At 35.1% G+C, this 14924-nt stretch overlaps 1 protein-coding gene and 1 non-coding gene across 2 annotated transcripts; both read left to right on the top strand.

Annotated features, from left to right (window-relative positions):
• The first annotated feature begins 211 nt into the window (after positions 1-211).
• Positions 212-14452, top strand: PLRG1 (pleiotropic regulator 1). Its single transcript, XM_004040529.4, has 15 exons — positions 212-657; positions 2021-2127; positions 3099-3241; positions 3889-3942; positions 4739-4829; positions 5029-5116; positions 6407-6508; positions 8685-8777; positions 10031-10180; positions 10270-10371; positions 10912-11014; positions 11756-11864; positions 12858-12997; positions 13487-13680; positions 14217-14452. Exons 1-15 carry the CDS (start codon positions 649-651, stop codon positions 14274-14276), a joined length of 1545 nt encoding a protein of 514 aa, XP_004040577.1. The 5' UTR covers positions 212-648; the 3' UTR covers positions 14277-14452.
• Positions 6916-7020, top strand: LOC115934418 (U6 spliceosomal RNA). The gene has a single exon (XR_004070223.1). It is a non-coding gene; the product is annotated as a U6 spliceosomal RNA (small nuclear RNA).
• Positions 14453-14924: the final 472 nt, after the last annotated feature.

Raw genomic sequence — 14924 nt, 5'->3', positions numbered from 1 at the left:
GAAATAAAAAAAAAAAAATCTTAGCAGAAAATAAATATGGGGTTTTGTTATATCTACATGTCAAAATTTTCCAAATTAAAACAGCTATTCCTCAACGTTCACTTAACAAGTGTTTACTGGACTGTTTAAGCGAAATTGTTTTCAGGAGTTAAGCCTACAAGTGTCCAAGTGCTTCTCGCCAGGATTAGAACCAGGAGACACAAAGCACGCAGGCGACCTCCAAAGAGATCAAGGTAGTGGAAGTGCCTTAGATAGAGCCCACGGGAGTTTGCTCTCCAGACGCTTAGGTTCTCTGAATAAAAAGCGTTAAGCTTCCGGGGAATACAGCACGAACAACCAGGACCCCAACTAAGGCAGAAAACATAATTCTAAGATTTCTTCGGAGGGACGAGTGAAACCCTCCACCCACGCCCTTCCAGGAGTCTCCGGCTTTCAGCCTCGAGACTCCGCCCTAGAGGCGGTACCGAGGAGGGAGACCCGCCTCCTGATCCTAGATGGCCGAGGGAGACTAGCGCGCGTGCGCAGAGCTTGCATCACATCCGCCGCCTGGGCGCCCAATTCCGGAAGGTGCTGCACAGCTGTGGCGGCGGATACTGTGTTAGTGATTAGAGTTTCTTTCCTGCCGGAGGTGGGATACACGGTAGCATCATGGTCGAGGTAAAGTGACACTGGGGCTCTCAAGAGTCGTTTGTCTCTGGACTGTTTTTTTGGCAGTGCGCGTGGGGGATTGAGAGTACTTGGAGTCCAGAGAGAAAAGAGGCTACGAGGGGAGCTATTTGGCCAAGGCCGGGTGGTCTCTTCTTCGGGTTTTCGGGGAAGGGGTAGAAGCCGGATGAGAACCCGAGTCGGAGGTTCAGCCTGGGCGCGAAGCCTGAGATAATTCGTCCAGTCCTCGTTTGACTCTTGGGAGCTGGAAACTGTCCTCGGAGGCGGGGCCTCTGTTGGTGTTCGACCACTGGTACTTGCCGCCCTCGGGGCAGTGTCAGTGATTCTGTGCCCTAAAAGATTGGTAGTCTTCTCTATCTTGCGTTCAGGTCGTCTCTTATTTCACCTCTACCCCCAGAAAAACTTGCCACTCTTTACATCTTTCCCTGGCATGAACAGCCAACGCTGTTAGCTGGTCTTGTCCATCTTACCCCACATGTTTATTGATTCCATTCACTCTTCTCCATATCCGCTGCAGTCCACCTTAATTGAGACCAACATCATTTTTCACCTGGACTGGTGCATTAGCTCCCCGTTGGTTGGTTTCCTTGCTTCCATTTTGTTCTATAAGTTGTTCTGTTTAAAACGTAAGTTGTTCATACCTTTCTTGTTTAAAACCCTTTACTGACCCTATGTTGCTAGAACAAAATATAGGCTGTTGTAATAGTCTAAAAGACCTTACCTAATCTGGACCTTGTCTACTCTTGCAACTACAAAGCACCATCTCATCCACCATACACAGCTGTACTGCGCTCCTTGTATTATTTCAGTTAACTGAACTTTTTTTTACATGACATTTCCATCAGCCTGGTTCGTTCTTACCTCTGTTTTGTGCAAGGCTAACTCCCTTTCTGCTTAAATATCACTTTAGTGAAATCTTTCACAATTATACTTAGTCCTTCGTTCCCTGACTCAGCGCCTTGCTTGTTGCCTTCATAGCACTTATCAAAATGTGGAATTATTTTACTTTTTATTTGTCTGTTTCCTCTTGAGCACAGGGACCATGACCACCTTTTTATCATTCTGTTGTGAGATTCTAGCACAATACCTGCCAGACACACAGTAGGAGCTCAGTAAATATTTATTGAATAAGTTAAACTCCGGCATCACTCAGTTGCTAAACCTGAGGTTCTAGCCAAAGAGGAGCTTCCTCCTCTTCTCTGAACTTGACTCCTGTAGCTTGCAACAAGTAGCTATGGTGAGTGGTATAAAGCTTTTTACATATTTAAACACGTGAAGTGTATAATCAATCTGACTTTAGGTTATGATTTGTGTAATTTGTAGATAGGTGTGTAATTACATTCTTTTTTTTTAGGAGGTACAGAAACATTCTGTACACACCCTTGTGTTCAGGTCATTGAAGAGGACCCATGACATGTTTGTAGCTGATAATGGAAAACCTGTGCCTTTAGATGAAGAGAGGTTGGTGTAGTTTTTTTTTTTTTCAATTGCTAAAATACTTAACATTCTAATACTGGGGGAAGAGAGCAGGGAGAGGGAGTCCTTTAAAGATAAGCTAGTCATGGGCTAATTATTCAATAATGAGTGGTGTTTTGGCATAATTTAAGCTGATTTAACTTTTTTTTTGGCCTTTTACAGTAAAAGTTCCATTAATTAATTGCATTTTACAAATACCCAGTAATTAAGAGAGTCCCTTTTAGGTATTTTATTTTATAATCAATCACTTTGTATGTGCTTTCAGCTTCCCGCTGCTCTCAGAGCCTTGCTGAGCTGAAATTGTACCTGGCCAGTACCTCTACTCCCATCTTTTCTCGTTAGTATGATGAAAATTTTTGAGTGGTGGCATATTTTTGGTTCTACATATCCAGCTCCAGTCTGGGATTGCATTATGTGCAGTGTTCCTTCTTTGTCCTTTGCCTTTTTAAAATCTACTTAACTCCTCAAACAAGCATTTATATTTAATTTATAAAGTAGACTATTTTTAAAAGTAATACAAGTGCATTTCTTTTTAAGATATTGAACCAATTAAGTACTTTGATTATTCTACCTAACCTATTTGGATACATCTAGTAAAGGTTGCTATAGAGTTTTTACTATATATTTTGAAGGAAAGTATATTGACTTTGAGGTTTCTTAAAGGGTATGTTAGTTTCTGTATATCTTTCAGTCAGACCCTTGACAATTTATCATAAAAGGTTTTCTATTTATTAGGTAACAAACTAAAATATTATGTAGGTTTAATGAATGCTGTCTGGTCGAATGTAAGCAAAAGAACAGATATGGTGGGGAAATGCACTTGGAAATTTTAGATTCTTTTAAATACTACTTAAAATCATACTAGAAACCTTTTCTACGTGAATGGGCGAACTTAAGCTAAGTGTTTGTTTTAAAGTATTTATGGATACGTTCTTATGTTTATAATTTCTAAATAGTCACAAACGAAAAATGGCAATCAAGCTTCGTAATGAGTATGGTCCTGTGTTGCATATGCCTACTTCAAAAGAAAATCTTAAAGAGAAGGGTCCTCAGAATGCAACGGATTCATATGTTCATAAACAGTACCCTGCCAATCAAGGTGAGTATGGTATTATCAGAAATGTCAGACTTATATGTGAATTTTAAAAACAGAAAAATAAAATGTGTTATTTTTGCCCCTCCTGGCAGGACTTATTGTGGTCATACAGTATTTAATGGCCGTACCTGTATTATAATGGAAGTTTTGATCCTCATGGGAATACTGTTGATGACTTTTTTCTTATAGGAAATAAAAATGGTAGTATAATGATGGCAGAGATTCTTAGAATGTGGAGAAGGTCACAGTAGAGATTAAAGGAAAAAATTGGAGAATATTCTTAACCTGTGAGGATACCATCTATCTTGTCTGTAATTCAGAAAGATGAAATTAAATACTGAAATCTTAATAAGTAAAGAGAATTCAAGATTCCACAGGAAACCATTTGCTTGGAAGAAATACCAGAGTGGATTGTCACTTGATAGGAGGGCTTCTTTGTATACCATCGCTATATAGCAAATGGTCAAGGACATGGTTTACAGAGATCAAAGCAAAAGTGATCAACTTACCTTATTTCTGAGGCTTGACTTTAGTTGAGAAAATTTGATAGATCCAGTTGAAAATTTAATATTACTTGATACATTTAAAGAGATGATAACTTTTGTATAAGGTAAATTCACTACTGTTGATTTTTTTTGTGTTTTTTCTAGGACAAGAAGTTGAATACTTTGTGGCAGGTACACATCCATACCCACCAGGACCTGGTTAGTGAGCTGTTATATATTGAAAATGTCTTGAAAATGTCACATATATTTTCACTAACGAGCCAATAATGAGATTCTTGTTGCCTATAAAATGCAAGATAAGCTCAATAGCCAAGCATCCATGCATAGCTTTGTAGGTGTTAATGAATACTCATACGCCTTCATTCAGCAAACATTCTTAAGTACGTATAATTTTTCAGGCAATGTGCTAGGAATTCAAAGACAGTAAAACTGTTGCAGGCCTAGTTATTTATTATCTGGTGGTTTAGGCAGACATGTAAATATCACTAAGCTTGTAAAAATGATGGAAATGTTAGAAGCAGTATCTGAGAAACATGTCCTCTGTCTGTATTAAGGCATTGGTCCACAGATGGAGTGGCCAGTATACAGGGTAGAGGACAAAAGGCTTAGTATGTAAAGAAAGTACAGGGAAATTGGGTGTTTCTAGTTTTAGTAAGTTACATCCACTCTTGGAAACATTCTGTTAGTATTTGAGGAACTGCTTAATACTGACTTGAAACTAATACCCAAATGTAATGGAAATTAACTTTACTATTCTGGGCTGGTTTAATACCATGTGGGCTGTGATCAAATCAAATTTGAGTTACGTGTTATTAAGCAGTATTTATTGTAGACATTAAAAACAAAGATGAGCAAAACTTAATCAAATTTGTATAATATCACTGCTTGGAGATAGTAAACATTTGGTGTATGTTTTCCTTCATCATTTTATTTTAAGTGCATGTAAATGAATAATACACAGCTACTAAAAGAAGTTGATTTTTCATTTTAATAGGGGTTGCTTTGACAGCAGATACTAAGATCCAGAGAATGCCAAGTGAATCAGCTGCACAGTCCTTAGCGGTGGCATTACCTTCACAGACCAAGTATGAAATATTTTAATTACAAAGATCTTAAAAGCATATTTCACTGTTCACATTTTTTCTTTTTAAAATTTCTTTATAACTATTATATGACATTTTCCTTTATCAGGACTTAATAACAATTTAAAATAAAGGGTTAGTTTTGCAGAATACATGACTGGAGGCATTAATTACTTTGAATATATTATTTCTTTTGCCTCAGGGCTGATGCAAATCGTACTGCACCTAGTGGAAGTGAATACCGACATCCTGGGGCTTCTGACCGTCCACAGCCTACAGCGATGAATTCAGTAAGTTTTTCTGCATCAAATAGCAGGTGTCTAACTTTTGGAACATGTTGCCTTATTTCCCTCTTCTTTGGGATTATTAATATAAATAGCAGCCTGAGCTAGTCATTCATATTTCATAGCCCTAAAACTCAAGTTGGTAGTAAATTAACGTATTTTTTGGAATTTAATTCTGTTATTTGTCTACTTGTACATTGTGTGTAATATATATTTTGATAAAGATAATGTGATGTTGGTATTTATTGCCCACTATTAAAAATGCAAGGAGAGTTTTTCTGAAACTTGTGTTAGTATGTATTGAATATGAAAGTCTTTTTTTTAAATTAAATTTTAAGTTGGTGTGTACAGTTATCTTGAGTGCTGTTAGTGTTGTACTATTCATGGGCTGTACAACTAGTCTTATAAATGAGCATTTAGAAATAAGTTTATCTGTTTGTAAGTAAATGGCAACTGGTATTAGTATGGTAGAAATAGTTGTTGAATTATTTTCTATAGTTATTTTATTGATTTATCTGCAGCATAATAAATATGCTGCCACTTGAAATAAGTGCTGGTTTTGCTTCTCAGCTCATTATGCAATTGATTTGACTTTATGAAGTGAATGAATGTGTAACCGCCACATCTCCTTTCCTCCTTTATTCCATTCAGAGCACATCTTCTGTCCAGGCTCTCTACCCTCCTTATGAGGGTATAATTTAAGCTTCTTGAGGGCAGGAACTTTATGGGCTTATTTATGTTTTGGATGACTAGATGACTGCTAACAATAGATGGTATATCAGGCAGTATACCTGTTAAAATAGTATTTAAATATTGTTTTAGAAGATAAATAGAAGGAACTGTCAGTCTTTGCTATATTAAACCAATAATGTTAAAATATGACAATGAAAGGCAGTGGCATTAATACACTTAAAATGACTTTAATATTGGGAGCTTACATGGAGCATTTACTACTTTTTAAATCTTTGTAGTAACCCTATGAAATAGGCACTATTCTTCCCATTTTACAGGTGAGCCACATAGAGGTTACATGATTTTTACCTAATGTCAAACAGCTAGTAATTGGCCAGGCTGGGTTTTGAACCCGTACACAGTGATGTGTGCTCTTAAGTCTAATGTTCTGCCTGTCTGTGATTTTATAATTGCTTTTTTAAGTTAACATACAGAAAATTTTATTTCTTCATTTATGGAAAAATTCTTTTGTAAGTTCCCTCTTTCCATTTCCATTTCTGAATTGATATCATGAAGCCTTAGGTATGATGTCTTTAATAATAATAATGTCTCTTCTATGTCTAGATTGTCATGGAGACTGGCAATACCAAGAACTCTGCACTGATGGCTAAAAAAGCCCCTACAATGCCAAAACCCCAGTGGCACCCACCGTGGAAACTCTACAGGGTGAGTGACTCTGCATTTATTTTATTATGTGAACCATGATTGCTTTGTAGTTGACAAGCACTGAAGAATAGAATAAGGAGGAAAAAGAGTGAATATGAAAAGCTGGTAGAGCGATCTGAGGTGGATTGAGAAGAGTCATAGGGAGTATCTTAAAAGATCTCTTGGGAAGGTGACTTCCTTAAGTAAAAGTTATACTTTTATATAAAATAGTATGAAATGTCAAGATAAAGCTACTAAATATGGATGGCAGACTAAATAAATTTAGAAAAAGTGTTCGAAGTATTTAGTTTGAAGGTGAAGGGGAAAAACACCATATAAAGAAATTTCTTTGGGCCTACCAGTTACTCTTTCAACTACAATAAATGAAAATGATTCAGAGTGTATCATCTCAAAGAAAATGGACATGCATGCTGACTTCAGCAGCACATACACTAAAATTGGAATGGTACGGAGAAGATGAGCATGGCCCTTCCACAAGGATAACACAGATTCGTGAAGTGTTCCATACTGTTTATTTTGCATTGCTTGCCTATACCAAAATATCTCATGTACTCCATAAATACATTTCTACCGTGTACCCACAAAAATTAAAAACAGAAAATTTTAAAAAAGAAAATGTACATAGTAGGAAATGTACAGCTATACATAATTTAATATGTATCTTAAAAATTTTATTTTTCAAATGATTGTACAGTAAGAGGCTTTTTGTTTGACATACAGCTCTAATGAATTGTAATAGATGTATTGATTTGGGTAACCACTACCACAATTAGGATATAGATGTTACACCACCTCAAAAAACACCCTTGTGCTATTCGTTTGTAGTTACACTTTCCTTCACCTCTGACAATCACTGATCTGTTTTCTATCACTATAGTTGTCTTATTTTTTTTCAATAATTTCAGTTCTAATTTATTTTTAATTTTTATGGCTAACATAATAGATGTGCATATTTATGGGCTACATATCGAATTTGATACAAGCATACAGTGTGTAGGCCAGGCATGGTGGCTCATGCCTATAATCCCAGTGCTTTGGGAGGCCTAGGCAAGCGCATCTCTTGAGCCTAGGAGTTCAGTACCAGCCTGGGCAACACAACAAAACCCCGTCTCTACAAAAAAATACAAAAATTGGCTATGTGTAGTGGCGCACACCTGTAGTCCCAGCTACTCCAGAGGCTGAAGTGGGAGGATCACTTGGGCTCAGGAGGCGGAGGTTGCAGTGAGCCAAGATCACGCCACTGCACTCCAGCCTGGGCAACAGAGTGACACCCTATCTCAAAACAAAAAACAAAGAAAAACATACAGTGTGTAATGATCAAATCACGGTAACTGGGATATTATTTCTTTGTATTAGGAACATTCCAATTTTACTCTTCTAGTTATTTTGAAATATACAATAAATTACTCTTAACTGTAGTCACCCTATTGTGCTACCAAGCTAACTAGCCAAACTAGTGCTACCAAACTAGCTAACCAAACTAGTGCTACCAAACACTAAATCTTACTCCCTTTATCTAACTATTTTTGTACCCGTGATCCACCCCTTCTTTATCTTCTGCCTCCCCACTATTCTTCCCAACCTCTGGTAGCCATCATTCAACTCTGAAGATCATTTATTTTTTAGCTCCCATATATGAGAGAGAGCACGCAATATTTGTTTTTCTGTGCCTGGCTTATTTCACTTAACATAGTATCTTCCAGTTCCATCCATGTTGTTGCAAATAACAGAATTTCATTCTTTTTTATGGCTGAATAGTATTCCATTGTGTGTATGTACCACATTTTATTTATCCATTCACCTCATGATGGACACTTAGGTTGGTTTAGCTGTGTCTTTTTGACTATGTCATATAAATGGAATCATACAATATGTACTTTTTGAGACTGGCTTCCTTCACACAGCTTAATACTTTGTGAGTCATTGAAGTTGTTGCAAGTATTAATAATGTATTCCTTTTTTATTACTGAGTAGTATACATTATATAGATGAGCCACAATTTATGTTAACTATTAACTCACTGAAGATAATTTCATATTATTGTAAAATATAATAGTCATTATCTTTTAAATTTATGATTTGAAGATGGGAGGGCAATTCAAACTTGGGCTGCAGTTAAACTTAAATACATTTTAACTTCTATGTTGGCCTGCCCATTCTACTTTGTTTTATACAGGTTATCAGTGGGCATCTTGGCTGGGTTCGATGTATTGCTGTGGAACCTGGAAATCAGTGGTTTGTTACTGGATCTGCTGACAGAACTATAAAGGTAATAATGAAGGAAGAAAAAATAAACATGACTTTGTGTTTGTCATGTAAGTTTAATCAGTTATTATTTCCTGTGGCAGGAATTGCTATTGCAGTTCCTCTGTTATTTTAGACCTGAATAAGGAGTAAAATTTATCATTTATACTAATAAGTGTTCTAAATAAATATCTGTTTGAAAAGTGCTATTTAAACCACTTTTTCTTTACCTACTGAATACCTACCACTAATTCCTTTATACTTACATTGTTCTCTCCAACTGGTTACAAAATTAAGAGCGTGCTCATTCATAGAAAATGTGGAAAATATAGAGAATTATGAAAGTACATAGACCTGTATATAATCCTACCATTGTTAGATATTTGGATAAGTTTCGTTTTAGTATTTATTTCTGTAAGTATCAATACCTTTACTTCTAAGCTCTTTTCCTGTTTGTGTATCTTTTAAAAAATCATTCTTAGTATGTAATTTTGTATCTTGCTTTTTTCACTTAACGTTGTATCAAAGGCATATTCCTGTGAAAAATTTACCATCTTTTAAAGTGGTTGCATAATATTATATCATTTAGATAGTCTATAATCTGTTTTCCTATTACTGGACAGTAGAGTTTTTAGTCTGATTTTCACCATTACAAGTAATGCTGTTAAGTTTTGTATATAAGACTTTTTCTGTATTTTAAATTATTTTGTTATGGTAGAGTTCCATAAATGGAATAAATGGGTCAAATATTTTTGAAGCTGATACCCAAAGTACAAATTACTTTCCAAATGGGTGAATCGATACTTGCAGTGTATGAGAGGATCCTTTTCAGCACATTGGTTGTACATTCCTTTACAAATATCTAATATGGTAAGCAAAAATGGATACTTAATCTTTTTTAAAAACTTTGTATAAAATTTCTAATGAGTGTGAACTTTTTCATATCTGTATTTGCTGCTTTTAGGATTTCTTTAAGTTGTTGCCATCCTCAGTTAATTTAATACCATACTTTTCTTACTGTTATTATCAAAGATATCATTTATATAACAAGAAGGTTAACCTTTTGTCATCTAATTGCAAATGTTTTTCCAGTTTGAGCATGCCAGTTTTTTTCTTGCTTTTATTTGGAGGGGAGTCATTTTGCAAAATTTTTTATTTTTACGTATTTGTTATCTCTTTCCTTTTGTCTTTGAAAGCTCAGTTTTAATAATCAGGATTCTAAAATTTTGTTTTGCAGTAACCAGTGAAAGAAAAAAAATAAATATTCTTTGATTGCAGATCTGGGACTTGGCTAGTGGCAAATTAAAACTGTCATTGACTGGGCATATTAGTACTGTGCGGGGCGTGATAGTAAGCACAAGGAGCCCATACCTGTTCTCTTGTGGAGAAGACAAGCAAGTGAAATGCTGGGATCTCGAATACAATAAGGTAAGTTTGGAGTTAAGGATTTAAAACATTGTGAACTACTATTTATCTTTCTAATTCTAGAAGTTTTAACTTTCCTGCTTTGTCTTTAGGTTATACGGCATTATCATGGACATTTAAGTGCAGTGTATGGTTTGGATTTGCACCCGACAATCGATGTGTTGGTAACCTGTAGTCGAGATTCAACTGCACGGGTAAATGGGATAGAGTTGTGTATTTATCTGTAAATATATTGCGTCTTGTAGGGTGCACGTTTGGTTTCAGTGTCTTCAATTGATTGATAGAGAATTAAAGATAGCTGTCTTGAGTCATCAATATCCTAGTCCCTAAGTTTCTTAACTTGCATTTTTTTCCACCTTAGTCTTCAGTTGTATGGCCTCACCATGTTAGTGTTATTAGTGCCCTGCCCCTGAAATGTGATATTCTCACGTTCCATTCTGTAACAACTATTGTCCATTAGTTCTTTCATTCAGTAGTCTTAAAAAGTAGTCCCATCATACCCATTCTTAGATTTTCAGTACCCTGATCTTTTAGCTTTTTAGAATTCTTGCAAGTTGTCTCCTATTTATATTCGTCCTCCAGTTTGTAAATCATTATCTTTCACTTAAGCATTTTCTTTATTATATTCAGGCACTAGTTGTGTAGTAAATTTTCAGCCTTGAATTGATCCAGTTATCTTCTTGAGATAATGAATACCTATTCTCTTTCCTAATGTGTCTATTGTGTTTTTATAGATTTGGGATGTGAGAACTAAAGCCAGTGTACACACATTATCTGGACATACAAATGCAGTTGCTACAGTGAGATGTCAGGCTGCAGAACCACAAATTATTACAGGTATGATCGATACTTTTCAAGTTTACAGAATATTCATGTCAGAATCCATGTTATTATACATATACTTTCAATATTCATGATGACTCTTGCTCTGTATTGTGTTTACAGTGTTTCTGTGTCATATTTTAATCATGGACAATTGAAATGTATTCAAATGAAATTTCATTCCACTGTTTTTACCTCATGCTTTTTACATATCATAGAGTATGCCATACATAGTATCCTGTAATGTCTGACTAGAATACTGTGTTATGAACAATTAAGTATTATTTTATAGTGTCAAAATTATTTTTCTAAGAAATTGAAGTTAGAAGACAAAACACCTTGAGACTAGTAACCTTTAGAACTGATATGAATCTTACTTTGCTCTAAATAAAGTTAGTAACAATGGATCTTTAATACTAGAAAATAATTCCTTTGCCTGATGTATTTTATTAACTTAAAAAAATCATTGAAGTTTTTTCCTTTTCACTAGGGTATACAATTATATATTTATTTGTTATTTGCATTTGTTTTAGCTGTTCAATTGACAGTGAATCAATTGTTGTATTGCATTTTTTTAAAGAATTAAAATCAACCTAAAAATTTGGAACTATGAAGAAATTAGCCAAGACTAATTTGCATGTGATATGACTTTCATTTAGAACATATGTGTTTTGGAAGAATGCTTTGTATTTTATTTAACTTTTGCATTATTTTTCCTGGTCTATGTTTTGAGGGATATATGTGTTTCCATTACAGGAAGCCATGATACTACAATTCGATTATGGGATCTGGTGGCTGGAAAAACAAGAGTGACATTAACAAATCACAAAAAATCAGTTAGGGCTGTGGTTTTACATCCAAGACAGTAAGTGTATTTTCCTAATTAGCTTCTTGTTTTTCTTCAGTTCTTAAGATAATGCTGAAATGCTAGTGGTGTTAGCACTGCTTTTGGCAGTCATTTAGCTGCTGTCATTTCTAGGCCTGTGCCGCATAGGAACGTGTGTTTATTTTATTTTCCTCATGCACTGTTTTGCTTCATGCCCTATAAAACATGAGGAAAGCCTTCTACTTGATAACAAATAAATAATGTCAAATGAGACAATGTAAATCATGATTAAATGCTGCATGTCAAAATAAAAGATATTAGTGGCTGGGCTTAATGTTTTGGACATAAATGATTTTGGACACTGAGACATTCATTGAATAGTTTAATTCTTAAGGAGGAAGTTAATATATGTAGAAAGAGAAATAATAAGAACCGTGAACATTATAGTCGGAGTATCCAAAAAGGTGGAGCATAATATCACAACTATTGTTCGTTGTATCAGATCACTCTGACACTTTTCTGGATTCTTCTCTCCTTCCTTTCCTCTTCTCTGTCTTCTACTCTCCGTACCCTTTCCCCCCTCTCTTCTTCCTTCCTTTGCTTATCTTTCTCACTCCCATTTCGCCTCTCCTCCCTCCTGTTCTCTCTCTTCCTCTTGCCCTCTATTCCTTTTCTCTCTTTCTTCCTGTCCTGTCTTGCTCTCCCTCCCTCCAAAAGAGTTGCATAACACATTGCCCCTCATGTGAAATAGGGCTTCTGCACATTTATTGCTCTGGCTTAGTGCAGAGCATTAAGGAAATGAAAGGAGAACAAAACATTAATCTGGGACTTAAAATATACTGTTAAAAATGTGAAGGTCTGATTTAACCTTGAACAAATGTCTTAATATTTTTACATTTTGATACGACTTTTGCTGAATATATAAATCATTGAGTATACAATGCAAAATATAACTGAAATAAACTTTTTAAAACCCACCACTTTATTTAACTTGGTTTACTTTGTCGTTAATTCTTTTTAATATTATTTCAGTTACACATTTGCATCTGGTTCTCCAGATAACATAAAGCAGTGGAAATTCCCTGATGGAAGTTTCATTCAAAATCTTTCCGGTCATAATGCTATTATTAACACATTGACGGTAAATTCTGATGGAGTGCTTGTATCTGGAGGTAAAATAAGATTTTTATAATAAATATGTTTAGTCTGTTATTTTTTCTTTTAATTATGAATAAACATTTGTAATGCTTCTAAGCTGTCACACTTAAGTATTACAGCAGCACTTGCCTGGTTAGGGCATATTTGCATGTTATTATGTGTGTTCATGCATATTCATATTACATGTAGTATATTTCATAGCTTAGTCCTCTTTGAGTTCCCATCTAATGAATCTCGGGGATTTATGCTGGGAATTGCTTAAAATTTTGTTTATTATTCTGGAATTGGATGTCAGATTTTCAGGTGCTTTTTAAGATCTATAAGTTCTGAACCCAGCACAAATGAAAGTAGACAAACCAATATTAAGAGAAGGTGGAGTGCCTGTGTCTTATGTATTTTTATAACCGTAGTATTCCCATGCTTGGGCTAATGATGCTTCATAAATGTTTGTCAAGCTGTACTGCTGAGGGGATACCAGGTGTAACTAGATTTTTCCCTTTAAGCTGACAATGGCACCATGCATCTTTGGGACTGGAGAACTGGCTACAATTTTCAGAGAGTTCACGCAGCTGTGCAACCTGGGTCTTTGGACAGTGAATCAGGAATATTTGCTTGTGCTTTTGATCAGTCTGAAAGTCGATTACTAACAGCTGAAGCGGATAAAACCATTAAAGTATACAGAGAGGATGACACAGCCGTAAGTTCTGTGTTTCACATTCGTTAAGTAAAACAGCTATACCAATTTGGCAGCATATTCTCATTTAATTATCAGAAGGAAAAATAATCTTTATAGTATTTAAGATATCTGTCTTCTTGAATAGTGTCCATTTATATATTTCTATATTGTTTCACTGATGCCAGTGAATCCATGGATGGCTTTAATTTTATCCCAACTTTCTTTGTTATAGTTGCTGGGAAATGTTGCACCAAGAATAACAGCAAATAAATAGATTGCTATGTAAATTAATTCGAGAATCATAAGCTTTGGTGTTAGTAGAATATCCAAGTAGAAATGTTATTTTAGATGGAAAACTACAAACTAAACATAATGAATCCATCCATCTGTTATTAGACTTGGATAATGCCAGAAGTTTATCAACTCTTCCTAAAATTGTCAAAGAACTAAGTGTATAAAGCCAATGAATAATGTTAGATACCTTATTTTTGTTAGAAAGGAAGCCTATTAGACATGAAGCAAACTAATAATACTTTAACTCACTTTTCTATTTTTAGACAGAAGAAACTCATCCAGTCAGCTGGAAACCAGAAATTATCAAGAGAAAGAGATTTTAATGAATGTGGAATTTTTTCTCTCTCTTTTTTTTTTCTTTTTAATTAAAAAAAAAAAAGCTTGGCGTTCATGAGGATATCCAGTCATTTTGTGCTCTGGCTGGGAATATAAAGGAGAAATTCACTTGCTTCAATCGTTGCTGCTTCATATTTTACAATAAACTGTCCCCTGTCCCCTACCCCTGTGTTTTTATTTCTGAAACAATTTGTGATACTAGGAAGATGCAGATATCAAGTTAATGCAGGTTTATTGAACATAACTATTCTAGATGTAATATTTTGACAGTCTTATTAGAAAACCCCCTTTTTAAAAAAAAATGTATGAAACCGATTATTAGGACATTTGAAGGAGCAGTAGTTTTTTTTAGTCCTTTAAAAACTAATATCTGTGACTAATAATTTGAGATTAAAAGATTTGAAGTCTTAATTTATGTATGTTTATTCCAAAAACAGTTTTTGAGTGTATGTTCTACAAAGTTCTGCACTAGATACTGTTCAGGAAATAGACAAGTAAGATGTGTCTATCCTCTAAGACTTCCAGTTTGGTAGCTTAGTACAGAAATTCTGTAACAGAGGTGCAGGTGAAATGCTGGGGGAACAGAAGGGATAGGACCATTTATTTTTCTCAGGAAGGATTGTGGAAGACTTCAT

Source organism: Gorilla gorilla, chromosome 3 (genome assembly GCF_029281585.2).
Source record: "Gorilla gorilla gorilla isolate KB3781 chromosome 3, NHGRI_mGorGor1-v2.1_pri, whole genome shotgun sequence".
Lineage (NCBI taxonomy): Eukaryota > Metazoa > Chordata > Mammalia > Primates > Hominidae > Gorilla > Gorilla gorilla.
The sequence above is the reverse complement of the archived record's forward strand: the minus strand, read 5'-3'. Positions and strand labels throughout refer to the sequence as shown.

Bases quoted from the DNA above. Each gene is read 5' to 3' on its own strand.
- PLRG1 (XM_004040529.4), top strand. The intron at 3,242-3,888 runs GTGAGTATGGTA...TGTTTTTTCTAG, and splicing joins ACAGTACCCTGCCAATCAAG to GACAAGAAGTTGAATACTTT. The intron at 13,681-14,216 runs GTAAGTTCTGTG...TTCTATTTTTAG, and splicing joins ACAGAGAGGATGACACAGCC to ACAGAAGAAACTCATCCAGT.